The 26411-nt window shown below is 47.2% G+C and overlaps 1 protein-coding gene across 3 annotated transcripts in view; it reads right to left on the reverse strand.

Annotated features, from left to right (window-relative positions):
* LOC116952963 (uncharacterized) overlaps positions 1-26411 on the reverse strand; it is a 55596-nt gene that overhangs the window by 24356 nt on the left and 4829 nt on the right. The window contains exons 2-6 of one of the 3 annotated variants that reach the window (XM_032972725.2): positions 21468-24376; positions 19421-19672; positions 17416-17562; positions 5347-5388; positions 3014-3098 (exon numbers count right to left, since the gene is read on the reverse strand). In XM_032972725.2, coding sequence (XP_032828616.2) covers positions 3014-3098; positions 5347-5388; positions 17416-17562; positions 19421-19672; positions 21468-21472 — 531 coding nt within the window. In that variant the 5' untranslated portion in view covers positions 21473-24376. Of the gene's footprint in view, positions 1-3013; positions 3099-5346; positions 5389-5889; positions 7613-17415; positions 17563-19420; positions 19673-21467; positions 24377-26411 lie in introns of those variants that run through there. The other 2 variants (XM_076074705.1, XM_076074706.1) reach the window with 2 other exon arrangements.

Consider the following 26411-nt stretch of genomic DNA (forward strand, 5'->3'; position numbering starts at 1 on the left):
ACGCTAAACACCACAATGGAGGGATGGTCACATGGACACAAAGATGACCCTGATGATTCGTAGATGGAGGAGGATGATGCCATTATGATCATGATGATCGGTAAAGACGACGAGCTGATGATGGTCTCAGCCCGGTCACCAAGAACGGCACAAAAAACGGTTCAAGCCAAAACCGTAGTCTTTGACTTCACTCGACGAAAAATGTTTCAAGTTTCATCCCCGTGCGACGGATGTCCCAATAGTAGAAGCAATTGTGAAAAATTCGGAAGTATTTCTGTGACATCACCTTTCAGAGACCGTACTTCCCACGTGGGTTGGCAGATGCGCTGCTTTCTGCCAGAGTTCCAAATGACAAGGTGCCAACAGAGCTGATGTGGATTATTTTTTTCCCTTTTAATATTTCTCCACAGCCATTGTTATGCCACCGCTGGATAAAAGGTCTCCCCATGCACTGTTGGTCATGGGGGTTGTTTGAACATACTTCACCACTCTGGTCAGTACAGGTTGGTTAAATGTTGGGCGGGGGGGGGGCACCCAGGACTGGTTCAGACATCACTCGCCACTTGTGTTAGCCACGGACGGGAATTGAACTCGGGTCGTCGGGTTCATAGCGCAGTGCAATTACCACTGCACCACCACTCCCCAAACAACTTTGTAAATGTGGTAAAAGACAAAAACAACTATTCAAAGCACTAAGACTGGATTGCAAGCCTGTGCCATCATATTTGTACGTAGGCGATGACATCGTTTGGAGGAATAACAACATTTTACGCAACACGTGTTGACATCCAACCAAGCAAGAGCTTCAGGAGGTACAGTGAGGGAAACAAGTATTTGATCCCCTGCTGATTTTGTACGTTTGCCCACTGACAAAGAAATGATCAGTCTATAATTTTAATGGTAGGTTTATTTGAACAGTGAGAGAGAATAACAACAACAAAATCCAGAAAAACGCATGTCAAAAATGTTATAAATTGATTTGCATTTTAATGAGAGAAATAAGTATTTGACCCCTCTGCAAAACATGACTGAGTACTTGGTGGCAAAACCCTTGTTGGCAATCACAGAGGTCAGACGTTTCTTGTAGTTGGTCACCAGGTTTGCACACATCTCAGGAGGGATTGTGTCCCACTCCTCTTTGCAGATCTTCTCCAAGTCATTAAGGCTTCGAGGCTGACGTTTGGCAACTCGAACCTTCAGCTCCCTCCACAGATTTTCTACGAGATTAAGGTCTGGAGACTGGCTAGGCCACTCCAGGACCTTAATGTGCTTCTTCTTGAGTCACTCCTTTGTTGCCTTGGCCGTGTGTTTTGGGTCATTGTCATGCTGGAATACCCATCCACGACCCATTTTCAATGCCCTGGCTGAGGGAAGGAGGTTCTCACCCAAGATTTGACGGTACATGGCCCTGTCCATCGTCCCTTTGATGCGGTGAAGTTGTCCTGTCCCCTTAGCAGAAAATCACCCCCAACGCATGTTTCCACCTCCATGTTTGACGGTGGGGATAGTGTTCTTGGGGTCATAGGCAGCATTCCTCCTCCTCCAAACACGGCGAGTTGAGTTGATGCCAAAGAGCTCCATTTTGGTCTCATCTGACCGCAACACTTTCACCCAGTTGTCCTCTGAATCATTCAGATGTTCACTGGCAAACTTCAGACGGGCATGTATATGTGCTTTCTTGAGCAGGGGACCTTGCGGGCGCTGCAGGATTTCAGTCCTTTACAGCGTAGTGTGTTACCAATTGTTTTCTTGGTGACTGTGGTCTCAGCTGCCTTGGGATCATTGACAATATCCTCCCGTGTAGTTCTGGGCTGATTCCTCACCGTTTTCATGATCATTGCAACTCCATGAGGTGAGAGCTTGCATGGAGCCCCAGGCCGAGGGAGATTGACAGTTCTTTTGTGTTTCTTCCATTTGCGAATAATCGCACCAACTGTTGTCACCTTCTCACCAAGCTGCTTGGCAATGGTCTTGTAGCCCATTCCAGCCTTGTGTAGGTCTACAATCTTGTCCCTGACATCCTTGGAGAGCTCTTTGGTCTTGGCCATGGTGGAGAGTTTGGAATCTGATTGATTGATTGCTTCTGTGGACAGGTGTCTTTTATGCAGGTAACAAGCTGAGATTAGGAGCACTCCCTTTAAGAGTGTGCTCCTAATCTCAGCTCGTTACCTGTATAAAAGACACCTAGGAGCCAGAAATCTTTCTGATTGAGAGGGGGTCAAATACTTATTTCCCTCATTAAAATTTAAATCAATTTATAACATTTTTGACATGCGTTTTTCTGGATTTACCATTAAAATTATAGACTGATCATTTCTTTGTCCGTGGGCAAACGTACAACATCAGCAGGGGATCAAATGCTTTTTTCCCTCACTGTGCAGAGTGAGCGAACGTCACCGACGTTTCTGGGGAATGAGCGACAGTGCGGAGTTGCTCACTCGATGTTCCACTGTGCGAAGTTGTTCGCCGCATCAACCGCAACTACCGTGGAGTGCCCTTGAGCCTCCAGGGGCACCGCAGTGGCGAGATGTTAACTATCTCGCCTGGTATGCAGGAGGTCGTGGGTTTGATTCCCAACCCTGACGCCTTTATATTTGGAGTTTGCATATTCTGCTTGTGGTCGCGTGGATTAATATCCGGGTCCTCCGTTTTTGTTCCCTCCACGTTTAGAATCAACATGCGTTTAGAGCGTTTGGCTTCTGTCAATTTCCACATGATGGTAACCCATCATTTGTGGCCAGGTCGCTTCTGAAAAAGAGCTATAACAGCTCAACGGGGCCTTCGCTGGTAAAATACAAAATCTTTTAGTGTAAGTTTAGTTTATATGTGCACAAGCTATCTGTAATCTTTCCGTATATGCAGGTCGCAACCTGCTATGCGAAACCAGGAAGTCTTCGAGCTCGATGGAGTCCCCAGGTACCCGGGCAGCGCGTGTCCAGCGAAGCAAAGGCAGCAGCAGCAGCCATCACACGTTGTGCCACGCGATCGCGGACAGAGACGCTGGGCGACTCACAAAAGCCGGCGTCGGGATGTCCTGCACCAGTATCTTCAGCGGGATGGATTTCGGCTCCTCTTTGGCTTTCTCCACTTCAATTCTCCTGCGGGCAACAAATGAGCACGTTTTGCATGCGAGCACACGTGGGTTGGATGTGTAAAATACCTGGGCCACTTTCATTCAGCTATCACTGGTGGTCAGGTCGCTTCTGAAAAAGGGGCTCTATAGCTCGGTCAGCCTTACCTGGTAAAAGAAAAATAGTAGTGGATAGAAATGTAGAGGGTGCAGGTGTGCGCTTGCTCGCCTCCGCCAATGCTGGCGGAAGCACTTCCCCTCGACAGAGATTCAGAGAGCTCCTCTGAAGGGTATATGGCCGACTCCGAAACGCTAGCCGGACGTCTTGTAAGAGCAGTTGATAAGTGTGTGTGTGCGCGTGTGCATATATGTGTTGTGGGGAGTGGTGGGCAGGGTCCCATCGGTGAGCTCCTCCGGCAGGCAAGGCTGCGATGGCTGGGTCATGTAGCCCGCATGCCCAGCCACCGCATGCCGAAACAGCTTTTGTTTGGCCGGATTGAGGGGGCTAAGCGGGCGCGGCACGGGCTAGAGAAGAGATGGAGTGATGTGGTACAGGAGGACGTGGAGCTGAGTGGACTTTCCGATGACTGGTACCAGCGGTGTCAAGATCGGCCTCTGTGGAGGAGGCTCGTGAAGGATGCTACTGGGCAGTTGGAGGCAGTCGCCCTCCAACAACAACGGAGGGCGGAGGAGCGACGCTCAGAACAACGAGCGGAGCGCCGGGTGGCTAAAGCACAGCAGGTTGGCACAGTAGGGGGCACAGGTGGTGCATCAGCCAGTCATCTCAGTCAGTCGACCCGTGGCACCTGGGTCTGCCCCGTGACCTCCTGCCAGCGGGCGTTCGACACTTCACGTGGCCTCAGGGTGCACATAGCCTGGCACAAGCGTTGTGGTGACGTCACCGCCACTTAGTGGCGAATGGCGGTTGTTGTTGTTGTGGGGAGTGGTGGCGTAGCGATTAGTGCACGGTTGCTAACAGCCCGAGTTCGATTCCAGGCCACAGCTAAAGTCAGCGGCGGCTACCTGAACCGGTCAGGGGCCTTCTCAAGGTCAACTCAGCCTTAAATGAGTACCTCGTAGATATAATCGATAACAACACTTGCCCCAACAGTCTGGAGAGGTAGAGGGGGAAACTTTGGTCTTCTTCTCACAGAGCTGGCGCAAGTCGTTATGATGATTGGCATGCTGCGCTATGGTCCCGGCGATCAAGAGTTCCATCTCTAGCCACACGCATCAGCGACCACCATCGATTAACATCCTGGACCTCTCTCGATGTCAATTCAGACTTAAATGAGTACTGTGGTGAATTGGATATCAGTGCTGACCGGGCCATCCCATCGTGTTTGTTTAACGTCTTTCGCACTGTCTATAGCGAAACCGTGCTAATCGGCGGTGCGAGTACCACCACCTCCAGGGGTGGGTGGTGTGGTCCTAACAGCGGGCTTCCCGAACACCACTCAGCCCCTCCAGTCTCATACGGATATATGGGAGGGTCATTGTTTTTTCATATACAGTAAATGTATAGGGGGATATTAGATAACGTTAGTCTGGGCAAACAGGATACCGACGGCAAAAGGCCAACGTGAGATTTTTTTTTTAACCCACATTTACAAAAATAAAAACTCCAAATACCCAACAAGCAAGTTGTAAAATAAAAAATAAAAACAAACCTAACGATCGTTATAAATTGTACGCATCTAAAGTGTTTCAGCGGATAAAAATTTAAGTTGGCCAAATCGGAGCAAACGCACGCTTGGTTTGAAACTAACACCAGACGGCGATAAGCCACGCGACGCACGCGAGTCGGCTCAAATTCTCGCGGCCATAACTCACGCCGGCGAGCTAACGAGCTCCCCAATCAGCGGGGTCACGGCTACCTCACCGCGCAGCTACGGCGCGGAGAAGAGAGGCGGCGAACGCACCGTCGCGGCGGGCGTTGTGCTTCTTTGGGTCCGCGATCGCGGCAGTGGCAACGCGTTCGCGAGTTCGGAGAAACGGGGCAGCCGAGTACACAGCTGGCAGCGTGAAGAGGGGGGGGGGGTGGTGCACGGGTCAGAGGTAAAGGTGACACGGCTTAGTGGTGCGGTCGGCCAGACGACAATCTATCGCGCGCGTGCGGTGGCTATCACGTGCGCAGCCTTGGGCTTCTGGCGGACGAGCGAGTCTTGCAAGAGCTTCACGCAAGGAAGCGTGCGGACGAAGTTCTGGGTTGCTCCCCTTGTCGATGGGGGGGGGGGCGGGGGGGTATGGGGCACGAACGGTGAGAGCTGCCGTACCTGTTGAGCTCGGCGAACCATATGTCTCTGTCCTCTTCAGACCTATCGGGTAGGGGACACAGAGGAGCATGCATCATCACCGTCGTCATCCTCATCATCATCGTCGTCATAAATTACAGCCCTTTATCAATCTGCTGCTGCTGCTGCTGTTGCAAGAAAACCTCCCCGTACTGTGTTCAGTCACGGGGGTCATGTGACGATACGTCATCATGTTAATCAGTGCGGGTTGGTTAGGGTGCGGGCCCCAGAACCGGTTCAGATAACACTCACCACTGATGTTCGCCGTGGCAGGGAATCAAACTCAGTTTGCCTGGCTCAGAGTCAGTTAAGTCATGCGCTTAGTACACGGACGAAGAGAATGACTAAATTTAAAGCGCAGACTTGGCTAAAAATCAATAGGTTGTCCTCCACTAGACTCAGGCTAAAACTAGAATACAAATAAAATGTTGACTGAATCAGCATTGGCAACATATCTTTTCCCAAGGGCAAAAGCGCTGTGCAATGGTATGAACCACAATTTCCTACGCCAAAATGCTTCAATACCTGTGAAAACAGCTGATTAATGTCCGGTTTCTGTGTCTCAGCCGAAGCGTTGAAAGCTCCCACATCATCACTTCCGCCGGAAAAAAAAAAAAACACGTGTTCGTGATACTGAGTGGAGATGACATTTGTCTGCGAATGTTCTTGTGAACAAAAATCCTTGGTGAATTTACACATGCAGCCACGAGCACTGATGCAAATATGCACAGGAACGTACAAACTTACTGGAGTATTCATAAATAGGTGATAGGTGAAACAAGACCATTCGCATGCATCAGCAATAAACATGTGCCAGAAGGTAAACATGCCCGCGCACATACGTATATACATACACGCATAGTTTCATAGTTTTCATAGTTTCATTTATTTGGTATAGCCCTGTGAGCCATTTGGCTCTTGAATCGGGTGCAACCGCAACAAACAAAAAAAACAAAAACATGAACAAGAAGACATACACACACTGAAACATATAAGAAACCTCTGCTTAGGCAAATCATGAGAAACCTTTGTTTAGGGACATATCCTGGATTCCCTGTTTGTTAAAATGTTACGGAATCACTGTAATATGAAAGGTGGAGCGATGCAGCAATGTCTGTCTCATGTCGCTGCTGACAAAAAGTGATCTACTCGAGAGAGGGAGGCAGCTCTCGAGAACCGCTCTGGAGGGTATTTGTGGCCTACTCTTCCACGCAGGGTCACACATCATGAAGGTGGTGGACAGTCCCCACGCTTTACCCCACCACATGCGCGACCTACCGATCCGACTCGCTGTGGCGAATGCGTTTATTACTATTAAAAGACTAAACTAAAGTGACATGGCCATCACAAATGATAGCTCAACAAAGTGGCTTATCACGTGGACATTCTTAGCAGCCAAATTATCTAAACGCGTGATCATAAAACCGGAGGACCCGGAAAAAATCCACGCGACCGCGGTGAGAGAGACATCGCAATCTCCAAATGTACAGCAGGCGTCAGGGTCTGGATCGGGATCGAACCCACGACCTCCTGCATACCAGCCGAGGGAGTTAACATCTCCTATCCACCGTGACACCCTACTGCTCTTTCAACTGCCGCGACAGAAAATCGAACAAACAACATCTCGAGTGCAAGTCCAGAGCACTAACCACCGCACCACGTCAGCATGCACAACAGGAGTAATTAATGAAACCTCTAAAACATAAATAACCGCTATGCTTCTTTTGGACTGGCCCCGGGGAATGGAATTCAACCTTATGCAGAGATTGATTCGCTTCGATTGATTTAATTTATGAACATTGCTTCATCATCACCAACAACAACAAAAAACACATCGCCTGCGATTGCATAACGCTCGCGTTCAAATTTCCCAGTGCCTGTATTATTGTTAATAACGATTTATTATTATTATTAACGATGACTGAATTGGTTGCCAGGGTGGCCAGGATGTGTGTTTGGCGCTGACGCGGCACATTGCGTGCCTCACTCCGAGCCTGGTTCGCTTCATTCCACAAACTGTTCCCACGGGCCACGGAATCCTTCCGCCCATTGGAATTGCAATTCAGACCGACAGCACCGTCATGATGAGAGCGTGAGAGAGAAAAGGAGAGAGAGAGAAAGAGAGAAAGAGAGAGCGAATGCGAGAGAGGGTGAGAGAGAGAGTGTGCCATGGCCCCAACTTGCAATCTCGTTCTCAAGGGAAATTCAGGCAGCTGCAGAAACCTGTCCTGTTGAACCCTGAAGCCCTTTTTCTGCTGCTACCCCCCCCCCCGCCCCACCTCTTGCCTCGCACCCCCCCCTCCCCCCCCTTCCCAGGGGGACTTTTTTTTAGTCCCGCCTTTATCGCAGGAAACCAGACAGTCGCAACGCCGCTGGATCCGTGGACGCTGCGGAATGCCGGAGCCCGGCGATGTTGCTCTTGGAGTCGGTTCACTTTCTCTTCCTATTATGGAGACGGCGGTGGCGATGGAGGTGGGGGGGGGGGGGCACAATTTGTTCCATGAGCTCTCATCAAAAATAACAAAAAAAAAGTCAGCTGCTGCTGTTTACTTAGGAAGCCCCATTTCACATCCACGTTGCTAAAGTAGCGCCGCTTTTGGAGGGGAAGAGAAAAAAAGCGATACAGGAGGAGGAGGATTTCGCAAAAACATCGTTTGGGGTGGGCAGCAGCAGCTGACACACGCGGTGTTTGCGCGTTGCCCATCGGGGGCCCTAAGGCAGAGATTATTTTGGGGGGGGCTAGCCCCCCCCCCCCCCCCCGCCCAGCCCCACTCCCCTTAAAAATCATAAAATCTTAGTGAGAAGACAGAAGCGCTCTCGGCAAGAGGTTGAGATGACGTGCGGTGAGAGAAATGTAGGCAAAAGCGGAGATGAGGCGAGGTGAGAGGAAAATAGACGCGGGCAAGATTAGAGATGAGGGAGATTCGTTTTCTTTTCAAGTTGATTGCCTGGTATGGGACAAACGTATTTGTGACAATGCATTGGCAGTGGCGCATAACACCAAAAAAAAAATCACAACTCAGCACATGCGCTAACAACTGAAAGTGACAAAAGTACATATACCACACATATATAAATTGGGCAAAATGGCCAATAACATTTTTCTGCTGGGGTGGGGGGGGGGTCAATGCCAGAAGTGCCATCTATTATATGTTTAGTATTCCCTTTAAAAGCAGCACTATCGATGCATGCGTTGAGGACGTTGATTCGAATGTTTGAATACGACCCTGCCATTTAATTCACCCACGATATATTTTCGTGAGCCCGCAGCCTCTCGAGCTGCTTTAACTCGGTCAGCGCCGCCACTGCCGCCACACTTCTCTCGCTCCCTCACCCCCAGCGCTGCCCATCTCCGCAACTTCATCTTCTTTACAGGTGAACACTTCAATTCCCCCGGGGGCTCTGTTTACAGGCCCGCCGGATATTTCTCTATTTCTCTTTGACGTGCGTTTGTTTTTTGCGACAGCCCAATCCACCCCGCCTCGCTTCATTTGGATCAGATTTCGGTAAAGTTTTGACGTCACAAGCCGCAGACTCTCGGACCCTGAGAAGGTCCTGAGAAATAAATAAATTAAAAACCCACACGGCCGATAATCTTCCGCAGACATTCTGATTGTGACCTAGAAAGCAACACTGTTTACTCAAATTTGGATTAAAAAAATTCGTGACTGCATGGATTCATCTACTTGATTCTTTTCGGTAAAGTCACGTAGAAGGGAAATAATAAAATAATAAAGATAAAACATAATAAAATACAATTATCACGACGTTTCGGCCACAACACAAGCTGAGGCCATCCACATATACAAACACAGAGACAATTTCAACCGAGAATATGGATTATGGCTTAGTAATCATTGGAAGGACGTGATAAACCATTTCGGTTCTTCATTGATTGTGTTTTACGGTGACTTTCAGACCGCAGTCCATTCGCTGGCACTGCCTCTTAGTACCTTTCACGCGACGGTCAATGATATGGTTTATAGCATATTGTATAATAATAAATAGTATAACAGTGTAATGTTTAATATAATTTATAAGGCAATATATAGTATCGTAATTGTATAGTGAATATACAGCAGTGTGGTATACAGTACAGTTGGTAGAATAATACATAATGTAATTTTACAAGTCTAATATTATTATAGTCTAAAGTATAGGGTAGTGTATAGTAACGCATGGTATAATTCAATGGTGGGTTTGTCTATGGCAGTATATAGTACGGTGTATAGTCGTGTAATGTAGAAAAAAGTTTAGTTGGAGGCATATCAATATAATGCATAATGTTAGAGCTTATATTAGGCTGTGTATACGATATTATACAGTGTAGTTTAGATTGGAAGGTATAATATTGTAATGTATAGTAGTCCAGTTTATAGCATAGTTGTAATGCAGCACAGGGCAGAGTAGCGCACCGTGGCTGTTTCTCTCTCTCCCCCCTCCTCCGTCCCGAGCATAGATGGACTCGTCCGTCTGAACGACGCTCGCCGCTTTCCGTGGTGCTATCGTTGAAAAGAAACCGCTACTTTTTTCGACATAGAATTGTAATGTATAGTGACTTATTGCTAGTAGGTCAGCTGATTGGATAGTATATTGAGTTAATTGATAATATTGATGTATATTCTTAGTTTTTTCGGTAAAGTCACGTTGAAGAGAAACAACAAAATAACAAAATATATATAAAACAATAAAAAATTCTCACGACGTTTCGACCATAACTCAAACGGTCATCATCAGGTTTGAGTTATGGTCGAAACGTCGTGAGAATTTTTTATTGTTTTATATATATTTTGTTATTTTGTTGTTTCTCTTCAACGTGACTTTACCGAAAAAACTAAGAATATGAATTACTGCAGTCACGAAAGCTTTAAATCAAAATTTAATATTGATGTAGTTTATATTTTAGTTTTTTATCAGTTTACTATATGGTATTCATTATATAGTGTAGTGTATACCCAGTTACTTAATGTTAATAGCTCAACTTATTGTAGAATATATTGAGTACATTGATTATATTGATGTAGTTTATATTTAGTTATTTCACATCGGTGTATTGTATGATAGGTGGGTAGTTGCAGTTCTTTAGCATTAATATACTAAACGCCTCTGTTGATATGTGTAGTGGTTGAACTTTACACGAACAACTTTTGTACTTCTTCAACCACTTCTTTATATTCATCGTTAACACGTCCTCCACACTCCACCGTATCCTGGACACCACGGCTCGCTCGCCGTGCTTCGCCCCTCTCGCTCCCCACCTTGGTTCCCAGTGTCACGTCGCTCTGCTCCGCACACACGTCTTCAACTCCTCTATCCCTACGCTCTCTCCACTGCTGGCTGTCCTCCTCAGCTCCTCCGCTATACAGCGTCGTCGCACACAGCAAAACCCAATCTCACTTTTCTGTCTCCGCACACCTCGTCTCCAGCTCCTCTATTACTACGCTCTCTCCACTGCTAACTGATCCATCTCCAGCTCCTCTATTACTACGCTCTCTCCACTGCTTACTGCTTCGTCTTGCTTCGGCTTCGCTATCACTATGCTCACTCCACTGCTAACTGCTTCGTCTTGCTTCGGCTTCGCTATCACCATGCTCCAACTCTCTTCTAAACTCTGTTTCCGAACTCCACGTCTTCTCTGCACAGCTCCCAACTCCAATCTCTCCCTCTCTCTCTGTCTCCCCCCAATTTATCCCCATTCTCATTATCGCTAATTAATTGGTCCGCGTGCCTCCGCACGCCTCGCGTCTTCAACCACCTGCCTTTTTCCAGACACCTCGACGCCTCCTCGGCCCCAGCAACAGCACCAACCAATCACAGCCCTTCTGGCTTAATTGGCCCGACCGTTACCTCATCACCCCAGCCTCTTCACCTGGCTGTCTTAACACGACCCCACTGTTTCCGCTGTCTCCTCAGGCTGACCCCAGATAAACCCCACACTGTCCGTGTGATCAATACACTCGCGCAGTTTCCCCAGCACACCTTCCTACTCCACTACATATGTAAACTCTGACTTTAACATAGCCACTTCCGTGACCAGTTACATGCTAAATCCTCACATTAACATCATGCTAATCTCCCAGTTACATGCTAATTTCTCACTTTAACATCCTGCTAATCTCTTAGTACCTTTCAGTGTAATGTTTATTATAATTTCCCAATTACATGCTAATTTATGACTTTAACATCCTGCTAATCTATCACATTAACTTAGCTACTTCATTGCAAAATTATTCTGTTGATATGTAAACTCCTTTGTCAAGGCGCTCTGCTCCTCCCACCCAGCTTAAAAGACGCTGCCAAGCTTAGCAGTGTTCATTGGAACGCTGTCTTCCCGACAGTTCTGTTTCTTCACCTGAAGACGGCTGCTTGTGTTGTGGCCGAAACGTGATAATTTTATTATATGTTTTATTGTTATTATTTTATTATTTGCCTTCTACGTGACTTTACCGAAAGAACCAAGAAGACTGTTTACTCAACTCAGGGCCATGAAAACGAAATATGGGCCACGTGACACTGTATACTTTGCACCAGCTATCGCCAAAAAAAAATCGGACAAAAAGTTTACCAAACTGAGAGCCTTTCCAAAATCTCTTCAAAATTGTCACCGCTACATCGCTGATATACCGCGGCTACTTTCATTGGTATATTGCGGCCTCTGAACGATGAGCACGGTTGGATACGTACGGTGCGCAAGACGTTCAACATACATACACGGACGGACGCTAAAAGCCAGCAGTTCCAACGCAGGTGGACAAATGTTGACGGCAAAAACAAGACAACAGCCACTTGGTGCCGTAGTTGCGCACACATTATTCTCGTCGGCCATGGTCAATCCACTGCTGGATGAAGGCTCGCCCCCCAAGGCTGCCACCATCTCTCACGAATCCTGCGATGCAACGCCTGCACAAAAACCTCGTTCCATCGCTCCATCTCCGCAGCGCCGCATCCTTTCGGGCGCGTTCTCTTCCGTACACCGCCCGCCATCAATCCCTTCTCGCGATGTGTGCCCTGCGCGAGTTTTGAACGGCGTCACATTTGCGCAAGTGATTTCTAACTTTGATCCCTACCTGTGTAATATCGATAGTGCAATGCGAATGTGCCATTTGATTGAGGGACTGCTACTGCTGTGTGGCGGTATCTTGGCGTGGTCTGCGACTGTTTTGTTGTTGTTGTTGTTTTTGCTGCCTTGCCCAAGCGTGGCAAACATCAATTTATTTATTACGTATTTATATATAGTGACCTGCTCACCTTTCTCTCTATAAACTTCTATCATTTATGTTGTATTGTTTGTTGTTGTAACTCGCTGACCTGCCCCATACTGGACATCTGTGAAAAAGAGATTCATGGCTCATCGGATTTCCTCCTGGAGTCTAAATAAAGATCCTGATTTTGAATAAACAAAGGCAACCTGCGTATGTTCCATCATCTCCGCGTTCCCCTCCGTCTCTCTCTTTCTCAATGTCATTTCAAGCGTGCGTCTCTCTCACTGCTTATTTCCACCATTTATCTTCTCCATGACCGCGTTGCCAATCCCGACACCCTCCCGGGCAGAGAGCAACCGCCCGCTGTGACAGACGGACACGTTTACTACAAGGGCAGAGAGACGTGCCAACGCCGTCCCCTTTACGGTTGAGAGAAAGGCGGCTGTGTAATTAAGTGGCATGCCATGGATTCCCGGTGGATCGGCGCTCCCCCGAGAGAGAAACGTGAAAGTAAACCGTGATAAGTGATACGTCACGAGCAGACTGCGTACACTTTGCACGTGCGTTTTACGCCGGAGGGCGTGTGCCATACAAGTGAGAACGTATAACAAAAATATTTACCGCAGACTAAAATATTACACGTAAAAAGGTCGGGCTAACTTATCCATCGAAGACTAAAGCTTGTTTTTGGTCTTGCTTTTTTTGTTTCGTTCCTTACCAATAAATAAAGAAAAATATGGTTTAGCTGCAGCGAAAAATAGCGTGTGAGTTTGTCAAAACAACTTTTTGATCCGTAACGATGATATCAACGTTCGCCATACCACGGCGTGCCGACTGCAGGATGCGATTCGTCACAGATGGCGAGAACACAATTTAATTAACCACAAACTGACCCAAGGCTAAGTATTTCCATGGTTTAACAGCGGATCTGCACTGAGCGGCGCAGTGGGGTAGGGAATATCCCGAGTGCTAAAGGACAGCTTGTGGAGAAGGAGACTTGCTTTTAGATTGAATTAGATATTACGATTATCTTCCTGCGTATGATGGCAATATGTTCAGGAGCTCAATGCCTATGTCAAGATCTGCCAGCCACAAGAGAATGTGCAGTTTTGCTCTTCCTCCTCCGTTGAATGTGTTTGGATGCTTTGTTTACCGCGCTTGTACTTTAAACTAACATAGTGTGTTTGTGTTGTTTGTTGTTGTAACGTTCCTACCCCATGCCCCTACTGGACATCTGTGAAAAAGAGCTTTATAGCTCATTGGATTCCTCCAGTTTAAATAAATATTCTGATTGTAAATGAGCGCAGACTACAGTGGTTTACTCTGCGGTCCATAGTTTGGATTGCATGGCCACAATTAAATTACTGTGGCTTGTATCTTTAATTTGCTATTTGTGAAGGAGACATGCAGCGGGCTGTTGGTGTTCTGATGCCCTTGATGGTTCCACCACCGGTGACTCTGAGGAACAATGTCAAAGCCAGGAGGTGAGATGTTTGGGTCTTGAATGATGTGTTTGTCTGGACGTCCGCGTTGTTCCACTCCAATCTCATTTAACGTGTTACCAAGATAGAACGCGTCCTGGAGTATGTATGTATGTATGTTGAACTTCTTTCACAGAGTACATAGCCAACCGTGCTAATCGGAAGTGATGATTTGGTCACATGCGATGCATATACAGAAACGAGACCGTTCACTCCAATTCCCTGCGGTCACCCACTCGCCTCCTCATCACTCTTCTATCGCTACGATCATGGTTCCTGTTCCCATGAACTTCGCTCATCGATTCCTCCAGCCAAGTTGAGAGCGCGGCCTACCAGACTGACTACTCGAACCACCACGCCCACTGTCGGCCGCAACAACTCTCCTGCTTCCCGCACGCCGATCCACTCCGAAATTCCCATGCCATCGCTTCTTTTTCCTCAAATTATTTTTAAAAAACCCGGCTTAAACGTAAGCAAATTATAATCCGTTATTCAATAAATCACCTTCGAGAGTGCTGTTTGATGTTGCTGGTCGCTTGGCTTATGGGGCCTGCGCTCGGTAAACTTGGTGAACAAAGAGCCACGAAGTGTCCGGCAAAAGTTGACGGCCGCTGACAGTTTTTTTTTTTCCCACCACTTTGTGTGTTTTTTTATTACTACAGACGTGGTTATTCACACGCGGTTCTCCGTAATTTGGCTCTCTCAGTGCGTCACCTCACTGCGAGTGGTGATTGCGGTTAACCAAACTTCTCCGTAGCTATTCACAATCAAACGCTGAAAACTGGAACTATGTACAGTGAGGGAAAAAAGTATTTGATCCCCTGCTGATTTTGTACGTTTGCCCACTGACAAAGAAATGATCAGTCTCTAATTTTAATGGTAGGTTTATTTGAACAGTGAGAGACAGAATAACAACAAAGAAAATCCAGAAAAACGCATGTCAAAAATGTTATAAATGGATTTGCATTTTAATGAGGGAAATAAGTATTTGACCCCTCTGCAAAACATGACTTCATACTTGGCGGCAAAACCCTTGTTGGCAATCACAGAGGTCAGACGTTTCTTGTAGTTGGCCACCAGATTTGCACACATCCCAGGAGGGATTTTGACCCACTCCTCTTTGCAGATCTTCTCCAATTCATTAAGGTTTCGAGGCTGACGTTTTGGCAACTCCAACCTTCAGCTCCCTCCACAGATTTTCTATGGGATTAAGGTCTGGAGACTGGCTAGGCCACTCCGGGACCTTAATGTGCTTCTTCTTGAGCCACTCTTTTGTTGCCTTGGCCGTGTGTTTTGGGTCATTGTCATGCTGGAATACCCATCCACGACCCATTTTCAATGCCCTGGCTGAGGGAAGGAGGTTCTCACCCAAGATTTGACGGTACATGGCCCCGTCCATAGTCCCTTTGATGCGGTGAAGTTGTCCTGGTCCCTGAGCAGAAAAACACCCCCAAAGCATGTTTCCACCTCCATGTTTGACGGTGGGGATGGTGTTCTTGGGGTCATAGGCAGCATTCCTCCTCCTCCAAACACGGCGAGTTGAGTTGATGCCAAAGAGTTCCATTTTGGTCTCATCTGACCACAACACTTTCACCCAGTTGTCTTCTGAATCATTCAGATGTTCATTGGCAAACTTCAGACGGGCATGTATATGTGCTTTCTTGAGCAGGGGGACCTTGCGGGCGCTGCAGGATTTCAGTCCTTTACGGCGTAGTGTGTTACCAATTGTTTTCTTGGTGAATATGGTCCCAGCTGCCTTGAGATCATTGACAAGATCCTCCCGTGTAGTTCTGGGCTGATTCCTCACCGTTCTCATGATCATTGCAACTCCACGAGGTGAGATCTTGCATGGAGCCCCAGGCCGAGGGAGATTGACAGTTCTTTTGTGTTTCTTCCATTTGCGAATAATCGCACCAACTGTTGTCACCTTCTCACCAAGCTGCTTGGCAATGGTCTTGTAGCCCATTCCAGCCTTGTGTAGGTCTACAATCTTGTTCCTGACATCCTTGGAGAGCTCTTTGGTCTTGGCCATGGTGGAGAGTTTGGAATCTGATTGATTGATTGCTTCTATGGACAGGTGCCTTTTATACAGGTAACAAGCTGAGATTAGGAGCACTCCCTTTAAGAGTGTGCTCCTAATCTCAACTCGTTACCTGTATAAAAGACACCTGGGAGCCAGAAATCTTTCTGATTAAGAGGGGGTCAAATATTTATTTCCCCATTAAAATGCAAATCAATTTATAACATTTTTGGCATGCGTTTTTCTGGATTTGTTGTTGTTATTCTGTCTCTCACTGTTCAAATAAACCTACCATTAAAATTATAGACTGATCATTTCTTTATCAGTGGGCAAACGTACAAAATCAGCAGGGGATCAAATACTTTTTTCACTCACTGTATTCGAAAGTGAAAAGACGAAGTGATATCCTAATCAAGTGAACGCAGGCAGGGTATCTCATCTCCTGTTTACAACCCCGAGCCGGGCAGTGAAAACTCCACATTCCTATGGACAGGGGTAAGTCAATAGGACAACCCACTGTAGCCGCTAAGAAACCCACAGTCATCCGTCAACTAGACGCGGTGTGAGCTAAAGCGTCGCAAGGTAGTCCCGGCTTCGGTCAGTGCGTGAACTGACCAAAACGTCCAAGGTTGGAGAAGGCAGTCCCAGTTTCACGAGCGGAAATTTGCCCCGGTTTGATAATTCTGGCCTAGTGCTCGACTCGTGCTCCGGGCCAAGGGAGGCACTGCCCGAGTAGGGGGCGGGGATGGCAGAGGCGTAGGTAGGCGGGGGGGGGCTGTTGGAGTAGCCAACATCAGAGAGAGTGAGGCCGCCGCTCACTGTGTGTGCGGTGCTCGTGATTGAGTGGGCGTGGCTATGTAAATGTGGGCGGGGAGATGGAAGGACGGGGAGGGAAGGGGCCCTGGTTTCTGCTATAATTTGGCTGGAATTTCGCCACGCTCAGTTGATGGGAGGTGGGAAGAAGGTGGGGGGGATGGTGCGGGGGGGATGGTGGGGAGGTGGTGGGGGGGATGGTGGGGGGGGGGGGACGGTGGGGGAGGGCGTTCCATTCTTTTTGACGCGTTGGGCCACAGAGGGTGCCCTCGTGCGTGATGGGGCTGACGCAGGGCATGGGTATTTGAGGGTGTTTTTGTTGTTGTGTATGTGAACGCATCAGTAGTAGTACACAATGGGCGTTCACATTATATTTCTTTGAAGCCAAAAGAAAAGGCCGTAAAAACCAGAAATAAAAAAAAACGGCAAAAAAAAAAACACCACCAGGACGATGTGAGGGAGCTGGCAGCTCAGCGAGCGTCCCGGTCGAGATCCCCAGGGGATGCGGCGGGTTTCTCCGCGAGCGTCGCCAAACCTGAAGGTGACGACGTGGTTGGTCGTGGGCCACCCCACGACGAAGGAGGAGAGCAGTGGCACCGGGGCCTCGCACACGTCGCCCAGGCAGGAGGCCGTCCACATCTCGCAGAGACGCACGGCCGTCTTGGGCTTCACGCCGCCCGACCTGCAGAGAACGTTCCCCCCAGTTGGTCATGTCGTTGTTGTCGTCGTTGTTGTTGTTGTTTGTTTTTGGAAAGCCTTGTTTGCGCCATTACTGTGACCTCAGAATCAGAGATTATTATTTAGGCCGGAGGAATCCGATGAGCTAAGACGCTCTTTTTTTCACAGACGTCCAGTATGGGTGGACCAGCGAGTTACGACAGCTGTGGAGGTATAATGGTTCTCCCGCAATGGAATCGCAATCCAGAGGTTGGCCGGTTGGATCCCCCAGCACGAGTTGTTTTTGGTTTAACTCCCCCGCCTCTGTCCACCGAACAGTATAAATGTGTACACCGGAGTGAGTCGATCACCAGAGTGAGTCGTGTGGTGGGGTGAAAGATATTGGACCAGTGTGGATGACTAGGGAAAAATACCCTCCATCAGTATGTATGTATGTATGTAAAACTTCTTTCGCACCGTATGGAGCCAACCGTGCTAATCGGAGGTGCGATTAGCACGGTTCTGGCAGGGGCTCTCAAGAGCTCCCCCTGGTGGATGCCCTTCTGCCGGCAGTGGACCGAGCAAGCAGTTGCATGGCTGCGGCTTTAACCTTTTGCTTGCGAACCAAAACAATTGAAGCAGCAGGCTGCCGATTTTTAAACCCTTTTCGTGCACACTGATTTTCAAAGATAATCAGAGTGCTTTATATACGCAGTATATATTTTAAAAAATGTACTTTTTGTTCCAATTTTAGCTTTGAAAAATTGGTACGCCGTAATAAAAGGATTTAAATTGGCAGAGTTGGCAGAGATTTCACGGTCACACTATCATTTTTTTTGTCTACCCGGTGGTACAGTGCTGAGCACAATTCCTGAACATCTTAGCCTGCAACACTGATCTTAACATGAACCAATAATTAATGCCCCAATTTTATTTAATCATCATCATCGTTACAAAAGGTCAATGCAGTGACGTGCGCTCCTGACACAGCCCGTTTTTTCGTGCAGCCTAATCTTCTCTACCGCATGATCAGCATTTCGCAAAGGGCTTCACTGACTTCCTGATGGACATCATCAGAGCATTAATTATTGAGAATAATGTAATATTTGCTAATTAACTGATCTTGCCACTTTACTGTCCCACTTGAAAAGGCCAGTGCTCAGAAGCCAAGTTCAATGGCGAGATTGTAAGCTTCAAATTACATTGAGAGACAGCATAGGAACGAACACGTTATCGTTCAAATGTAAGCGAGCTTAGGTGGGACACGTCATAGCTATGAGGGACGGATTATTGGTCAAGACTAACAATGGAGGAGCAGCAGCCAAGGATTGGAACGCGTTGGGGGAGGAGGTCCACCGCAGCGAGCGAGCAATTCAAAGTCGGCGGGCACCGCGTCGCGCGGCGCTTTGATGTGCACTTCTGCGGCCGTCTGGAACGCTCTTTCTTCCGATATAAAGGAAGCCAAGGAAGCTGTGCACTTTTAAATAATGTAGCATTGACAACTCGTTTCCTTAAAAGTGATTTTTTGTAATTAGTTTGTTGTCCTTCCCTCGCACCTCGGAATAGCATGGTTGGCTACGTACGGTGCGAAAGAAGTTCAACATGCGCACACACACTCAGTTCCCCTATAACGCCACGTTTTCATTATGCAAATTTAACACAATACGATTAATGTAATGGAGAACACATTTTTTTATAACACGGATGCGAATTAGATATAACGCGACAGAATGAAGAGAACTACGTCGCGCGAGTAGGAATAAGCAAGCGGTTGTGGGGCTGCCTCGGTGTAACATCACACGAGGTGGGATGCTGCTGGATGCTTCTAGAGGCTACAACAACAAACATATTCACCATAATCCGAAATGACCAAATTGGCTTACTTGTATTTTGCGACGATCAAGGTGCTGGGGAGGAGGATGAGGCACCGCTCCTGGGACTGCAGGCCCACGTGCAGCGTCACGTGACTGACGAGCTGCACTCCGTCCACCCCTGGCTGCACCGGCGCCAGGAGGTCCGTCCAGCGCGGCTTCACGCTGTTGGGAAGAGGGCTGCTAGGCGAGGCCGTGGTCTCGGCCTCCCCAAGCCTCCATGGGCCCAGCTGGAGCGGCGAGCTCGGCGACAGGACGCCGTCGCTGCAGGTGAATTAATCAGAAGATTAGCTGATCATGATGACCGTGGCCACTCTCTCCTAGCCATTGTGGCCTCTCACCCTCTGGAATTACCTTTTTATTCACCACGTAAGGCCCACGGAGCTGTACAACTACTTTGTAGAAGCGGTCTGACCACAAATGATAGTTGAATTAAGTGTATTATTACATGGAATTGTGTAGCAGCCGAATACTCTAAACGCGTGATGTTGGTTCTAAATGTGGAGGAAAAAACCAGAGGACCCGGAGAAAAATCCAAGCGACCGGGGGGACAGAGACACGCAAACTCCAAATGCACAGACGTCTGGGTTGGGATCGAACCCATGACCTCCTGTATACCAAGCGAGGTAGTTAACTTCTCATCACAGCAGTACCCTCCTCAGTTAACTCCTCTCTCTCTCTGCTTTCAAGTCTCTCCACAGAACCTACCTACGTCAACGGTGCCCTTGGACTCCGCTCATTGCTACCTTGCTCTCCCGCTCCCATTCCCTGCCACGCTTCGGGTGTAATTCTAAATCCTGAGACGTTTGTAGCGTTCAGGGTGCGTCGCAAACGAATGTAGTTTCTTTCATTTTACTGCAGCCGTTTCAAATGTACAGATTTACGCAAAATGCTTTGCAAGTGTGATCGGGGTTTAATTTCAGCTGGGTCTGCCTGGGTTTGTTGCCTGAGAGAGAAAGAAACGTTCAGCATCCTGCACACCACATCCAGTATACTACTCAGAGGCGGCTGAGGCTGCTCGTACTATGCAGCCTCTTCTAGTCTACTGGAACCCGCAAAATATTCAGTGATAATTTAAGCCCAGAAGTATTATGCTAAAGAAATGAGAATTGCATGCATATTTCATGTATACATATAACGCGTATGGAATAAGTAAGAGGTGAAGTTAAATGAAAACAGGGTTTTGTCACAAAGCAGAAAGGAAGATCTCTTTTTTTTTCTCAGCAAGGAATCAGTCAAAACATCAACATCTTATTTTACTCAGCAACAGACGGAAAAGCGTGGGATTTCATTCTCATTTCCCACAATCTATTGTGCAAATCCACTGGCAAACTAACACATTATATATACATGTATACATTCAGACAAGGTATATTAAAGTATTGCACAACAATATTTTTAAACGACTGCGCAACTGCAGAGTTTCGCTTTATTTTAAAACTATGACATTAATACATATATCTGCTTTGTGGCAATGTTAATTTAATTTGGCATTCAAAAAATGTTGACATTTGTTTAAACAAGTGTCAATATTTCCTTTAGAATATTGCATCATTTTATTTTTTTCTGATCGCGTTGAGTAACAAGGTTTGGTTGGGAAAGGCGCCAGGTTAGCAAAAACTCTGTGTATGTGGGTAATGCAAGAAAGCCCCCCTGACACGGACACCTGTGTTTCCAATATGCAAGATTTGTATTGGCTGACTGCAGTGCTAAATAGCAAGGCTTCCTCGGGATTAATGAAAACGGCACACCACTCATTTGTGTTGGCCACTTCAGCCCATTGTGCTTTGGCAGGACAAGTTAGATGGGATAGTGTGGGTAACTCCCACATCTGGGTAGTGTGGATTAGGCCAGAAAACCCTGCTGAGGGGCCCTCAACTCACACTGTAGTGGAGACCATTCCGCCAGCAGTGACGAGCAATTGCAGGGCTGCACCTTTGCCTTTAACATCATGTTTTGATCAAATCCATTTAACAAACAGCCCTGTGCCTTAAAAAGAAAAAAGCACGATAATGAGCGAGGGACAACCCCCCCCCCCCCCACAATCTTTAAGACGTACCTCATAGTAACGGAGGCAACTCTCGTTCGATCGATCGAGAAGAAATCCAGTGAGGCAAAAACAGCGGTCAACGCGAGGAGCGACACATGTCGGCAAACGGCTCCCAGAACGTCTCAAAGCGACGGCGGGCACGCGCAGATGTGGAAGCGTCGGACAAACGTTCCACGATTGCTTTTCTGTCGGGGCCTGCAGGAACGTGACTTCCTTGTGCGCGGCTGGTTATCGGCAGGGTACAACGCCTCTCTGTAAAACCGCCTTCTAACCGCCCCCAAGAGCCACAGGATTTATAAAAACTAAAAAAAAAGGGAAAACGAGCGCGCACCACACATCAACGTGCAAACTGTGCAACAAAAGACACATTTGGAGAATTATAGGCCACTCGCCTGCCTTTAAATCACCCTTTAATAACCCTGTGTAAAAATGCACAGGGCGATTTAGCCGTCTCGATACTAGTGATGAAAATGCTTGTCGTGGTTTAAATATAGCATTAACTTGACTAATGGCTCTGGCTGTGGTACTTTATTAATTCTAGGCAAGCGGATAATTAGGCTGCAATAAGAGTTTTTTGTTCATCCAATCCGCCAATCAAGCGAAACAATTCTAATTATTTCTCTACGTGTTTCAACTTAACCGCTGCCACAATCCTAATTAAGCTGAAATGGCCTCATATTTGAACCTGCGCTGCTGCTGCTCTGACAATAACATGATTAATTGCAACCCTATCCCTCCCTCTTACCCAAAACCTGGTCGAGGCTGTTCTTTGAGGAAGAAGGTAACGTTCATTGTTGGTAAATTAAGAAGCCAGTTTAAAAGTAACTCTCCTTCAGCCATGCACATTCATGGCTACCATTCCAGTGTTTTTTTTAAGAAACTGCCCAACCTGTTAACATGTCGCCACGGTGGTGGGAAGTTAACTACCTCGCCTGGTATACGGGAGGTCATGGGTTCCATCCCAACCCAGACGCCAGCTGTGTATTTGGAGTTTGCGTCGCTCTCCCCCCCCCCCCCCCATCGGGTGGATTTATATCCGAGTCCTCCGGGTTTTCCCTCCACATTTAGAAACAGGCGTTTAAGAGTATTTGGCAGCTATACATTTCCACGTGATAAGCCACTTTGTTGAGCTATAATCTGTGAATGGGTCGCTCCTGAAAAAGAGCTCTATAGCTCAGTGGCCCTTCCATGGTGAAATAAAAAAAAACCGAGTGTTTTGTTCTCATCCGCCCCTTTACTTCGCCAGTTTGATCCGGGAATGGCTTCAAGACCCAGCCCCGAGGTATTAATGCACTGGGTGTTCATAACCGAGTTCTTCGATAAATCCCCAGAAATGTTTTCCCAAAAGGTTGCCAGATTGACTATTGTTTTGTTATCAGCAAATGAGATGGTTAATAATGCTCCACGTTTGTTTTTGCCCTCGTATCTCTAAATGTATTCTTCACAAAGCGCCTTATAATGTTGCCGTGAATAACTTTGGGGCAGCAGCGTATCTCCTTGCCTGACTTCCCCTCTGATATGCAATTTGCTTAAGACAAAATGTTTTTTGTTTCATAATTTCCAAACACTTTATTTACTTATTTAAGCCTTGCTTTTGAGAGCTTGGACGATTGCATCATTTGCTACAGAGTAAAATGCCATGTTAAAGTCTGCAGTGGCTATTAAATATTTTATTTTATTTCCATTGATTTGGTATATTCCTGCATTTGATTAATAGTATGGATCTGGCTTGTTGAGCTGGTCGGTTGGCCTTGTTCATTATTCTGTTCCAAATGATCTACATGAGCGATTTGTATGAAAGAATGCCGACGGATTTGATTTGCGGCCATGATTGTGTGAACTCCACGTGCCTATGGCAGTGGCCAGTCTATTCATATGACCCATTTACTGACCCGAGGGATGAGGTAGTGGGCTGAGTTGACCTTGACCGGGACTTAAACTCATAAGCTTCCGTTTTTACCAGCACTCTTCGACAATGCCAACCCATACAAATGACGCAGTTTAAGGGCGCTTTATCATCGGGAGACCCAGCAGGAAGAGGCCACTCCGGAATGTTCTTACTCAAACAGATGCTGCTGTTTAACCGAAGTCCGGAAGGCCGATAGGCCGACAAGCCATTAAGTTATTTCACCGTTACGTGGAGATAACGAACGGAAAGATGGTTACAATTAAAAATGTTATTGCGCTAATTTTGCGCGTTCTAATACCGTATATCTTCGCGAGCCTACGAACCCGAGTACGAACTCAAGTAACCACCACGAAAAGGCCACTCGAGTCAAGTCAACTCAAGTGCACTGAACTGAACCCAAGTTGGCTGTCAACGGAAAGCAGAATTGGGTACTCCAGATGTTTTACGTAATCAATTACTCTACTGATTATTGATTCGGATAACACGAAAGTATTTGGAAACAAAAATTCTCACGTCCGTCCGTTCCCATGTGTGCCGCTGGACGGGAGGTGATGGGTGGGGGTTTGTTCACGTCACTGGCATCATCGGACACACGTCACGCCGAGCGTGGCTTCCAAGGGAAGCGGCCATTTTTAAAGGGGCCCCCGAGTAATCAACCATAACACGTGACATTTAAATAAACAAAACGGCACCAATTATACATTTTTTATTAAATATATTTTCCTCTTTTAGGGCAGGGTTAGTGACGACAGTGTTGAGTGTTTGCACATCTGCCAAGCTAGTGGCCACGCATTTTTTTTCTTGAATAAAAAAGTAATACATTATTCAACCTTTCCGCCCAATCGATCTGCTCAATAAGAGAATTGGCAAATTATCGAAATGAAATTGGGGGGTGGCCAGCCGGGTCGCTGTGTGCGTGACGGCGTGGAGAAGCTTGCCTGAAGCCGGCGCAGCGCTTGTCGTCGTGCGCGGGTGCCGACTTCCGTCGCTGCAGCATCATCTTCCTCGTCTTGTCAAACAAGCGCAGAAAACACCAGGCACGGCAGCGCATCACCACCAACACCACAGGAGCCAACGCAGTCCGTCATCCTTCTCACCCGCACCTCCGATTAGCACGGTTGGCTACGTATACGGCGAAAGAAGCTCAATGTACGTACGTACAAGCCACCGGTAGTATTATGACAAGTAAACATTTTCAGAGACGAGGCTTGAGGAGCATGTCCTGTATTGTAGGACTCTCTCTGATTATTCTTGGGATGCTGCTGCGGTGCAGTGGTCGGTGCACTGGACTTGGAATCGTCAGTTCGCCGGTTCGATTCGCCTCTGTCGACCCAGCAGAATAAATGGGTACCACCACAGTCCAACGGCAGGTTAAGTTTGGTCGGGTAAAGTGCGGTTACTCCGATATCTGTCTGGCCAGCATGGAAGAGAAGACCAATGTACCCTAGAGAGTCTACAGGGACTCTAGAGCTGCCTCTAATGGAGACCCTTCCAGCAGCAGAGGCGCGAGAAAGCAGTTGAAGGACTGCACCTTTATCTTGCTGCTATAATACACGCACAGGCACACGTACATAGTAGTATAATACACGTACAGGCACACGTGCATAGTAGTATAATACACGTACAGGCACACGTGTATAGTAGTATAATACACGTACAGGCACACGTGCATAGTATAATACACGTACAGGCACACGTGCATAGTAGTATAATACACGTACAGGCACACGTGTATAGTAGTATAATACACGTACAGGCACACGTGTATAGTAGTATAATACACGTACAGGCACACGTGCATAGTATAATACACGTACAGGCACACGTGCATAGTAGTATAATACACGTACAGGCACACGTGCGTAGTAGTATAATACACTTACAGGCACACGTGCATAGTAGTATAATACACGTGCAGGCACACGTGCATAGTAATATAATACACGTATAGGCACACGTGCATAGTAATATAATACACGTACTGGCACACGTGCATAGTAGTATAATACACGTACAGGCACACGTGAAGCAAGTGGTTCTGTATGGCATATCACTGGGAATTTATTATGGGTAAGCTTCTGGTGTAGAAAGTGACCAACAGAAAACAACTGACGGGATTGTTCGCACTCAACTTCACGGGACAATGAATATTTACTATGAGCCAAGAATGTCTGTCCCGCGCGTGACGTCACTCCACATGGACCCCCCCCCCTCATTAATAATCATGAGCAGGTGACCAGGTGACGTCACTCCACATGTAGCACCCCCCTCATTAATAATCATGAGCAGGTGACGTCTTCCAAATGGATACACCCTCCCCCCCCATTAATAATAATTAGCGGCTGACGTCACTCCACATGGGGGGCGAGGCGCCTCCTCCCCCCCCTCGGCGTCAACTGACAACCCTCACTACAGAACCCTCACGTCACGTGATCTCCGTGACGCTGTTGTTGAGACATCAAAGTAAAAAGGACGTCATGATGAACAAGGGATTATAAACTTCAAATGAAATAGGTCTGTGTCACCGCGGCCTTACAAGTCGCACACGAATAGATGCAATGAATATCACGTCGCGGTCTGCTTTTCGCTTGCAAGTTTCAGATTTACTGAAACACACCCGTCCTTGGACGGGCAGAAGGCGAGTGTTAAAGGTTGTGGATTAAAAAGTGCCTTTGAAGCAGTTCTGTGACATCACATTCTCAGGCCCGTAACTCCGACATGGGGTGACGGATTGCTTTCAGCCAAAATTAATGTATCGTGACACAATACTAAGAGAACACTTGAATTAACAGTACTCTACATGCACAGTCTTGTTGTTAATCTACTGCCGGATGAAGGCCTCCCCCACGCCATGATGTTGTGACTATACTTCACCCCACTGGTTACTTGCGGGTTGGTGAAACCGGGCAGCATACAGTGAGGGGAAAATGTATTTGATCCCCTGCTGATTTTGTACGTTTGCCCACTGACAAAGAAACGATCAGTCTATAATTTTAATGGTAGGTTTATTAGAACAGTGAGAGACAGAATAACAACAAAAATCC

The sequence above is a fragment of the Petromyzon marinus genome, chromosome 49 (assembly GCF_048934315.1).
Source record: "Petromyzon marinus isolate PM22_M1 ecotype Great Lakes invasive population chromosome 49, UKy_Petmar_22M1.pri1.0, whole genome shotgun sequence".
Classification (NCBI taxonomy): Eukaryota; Metazoa; Chordata; class Hyperoartia; order Petromyzontiformes; family Petromyzontidae; genus Petromyzon; species Petromyzon marinus.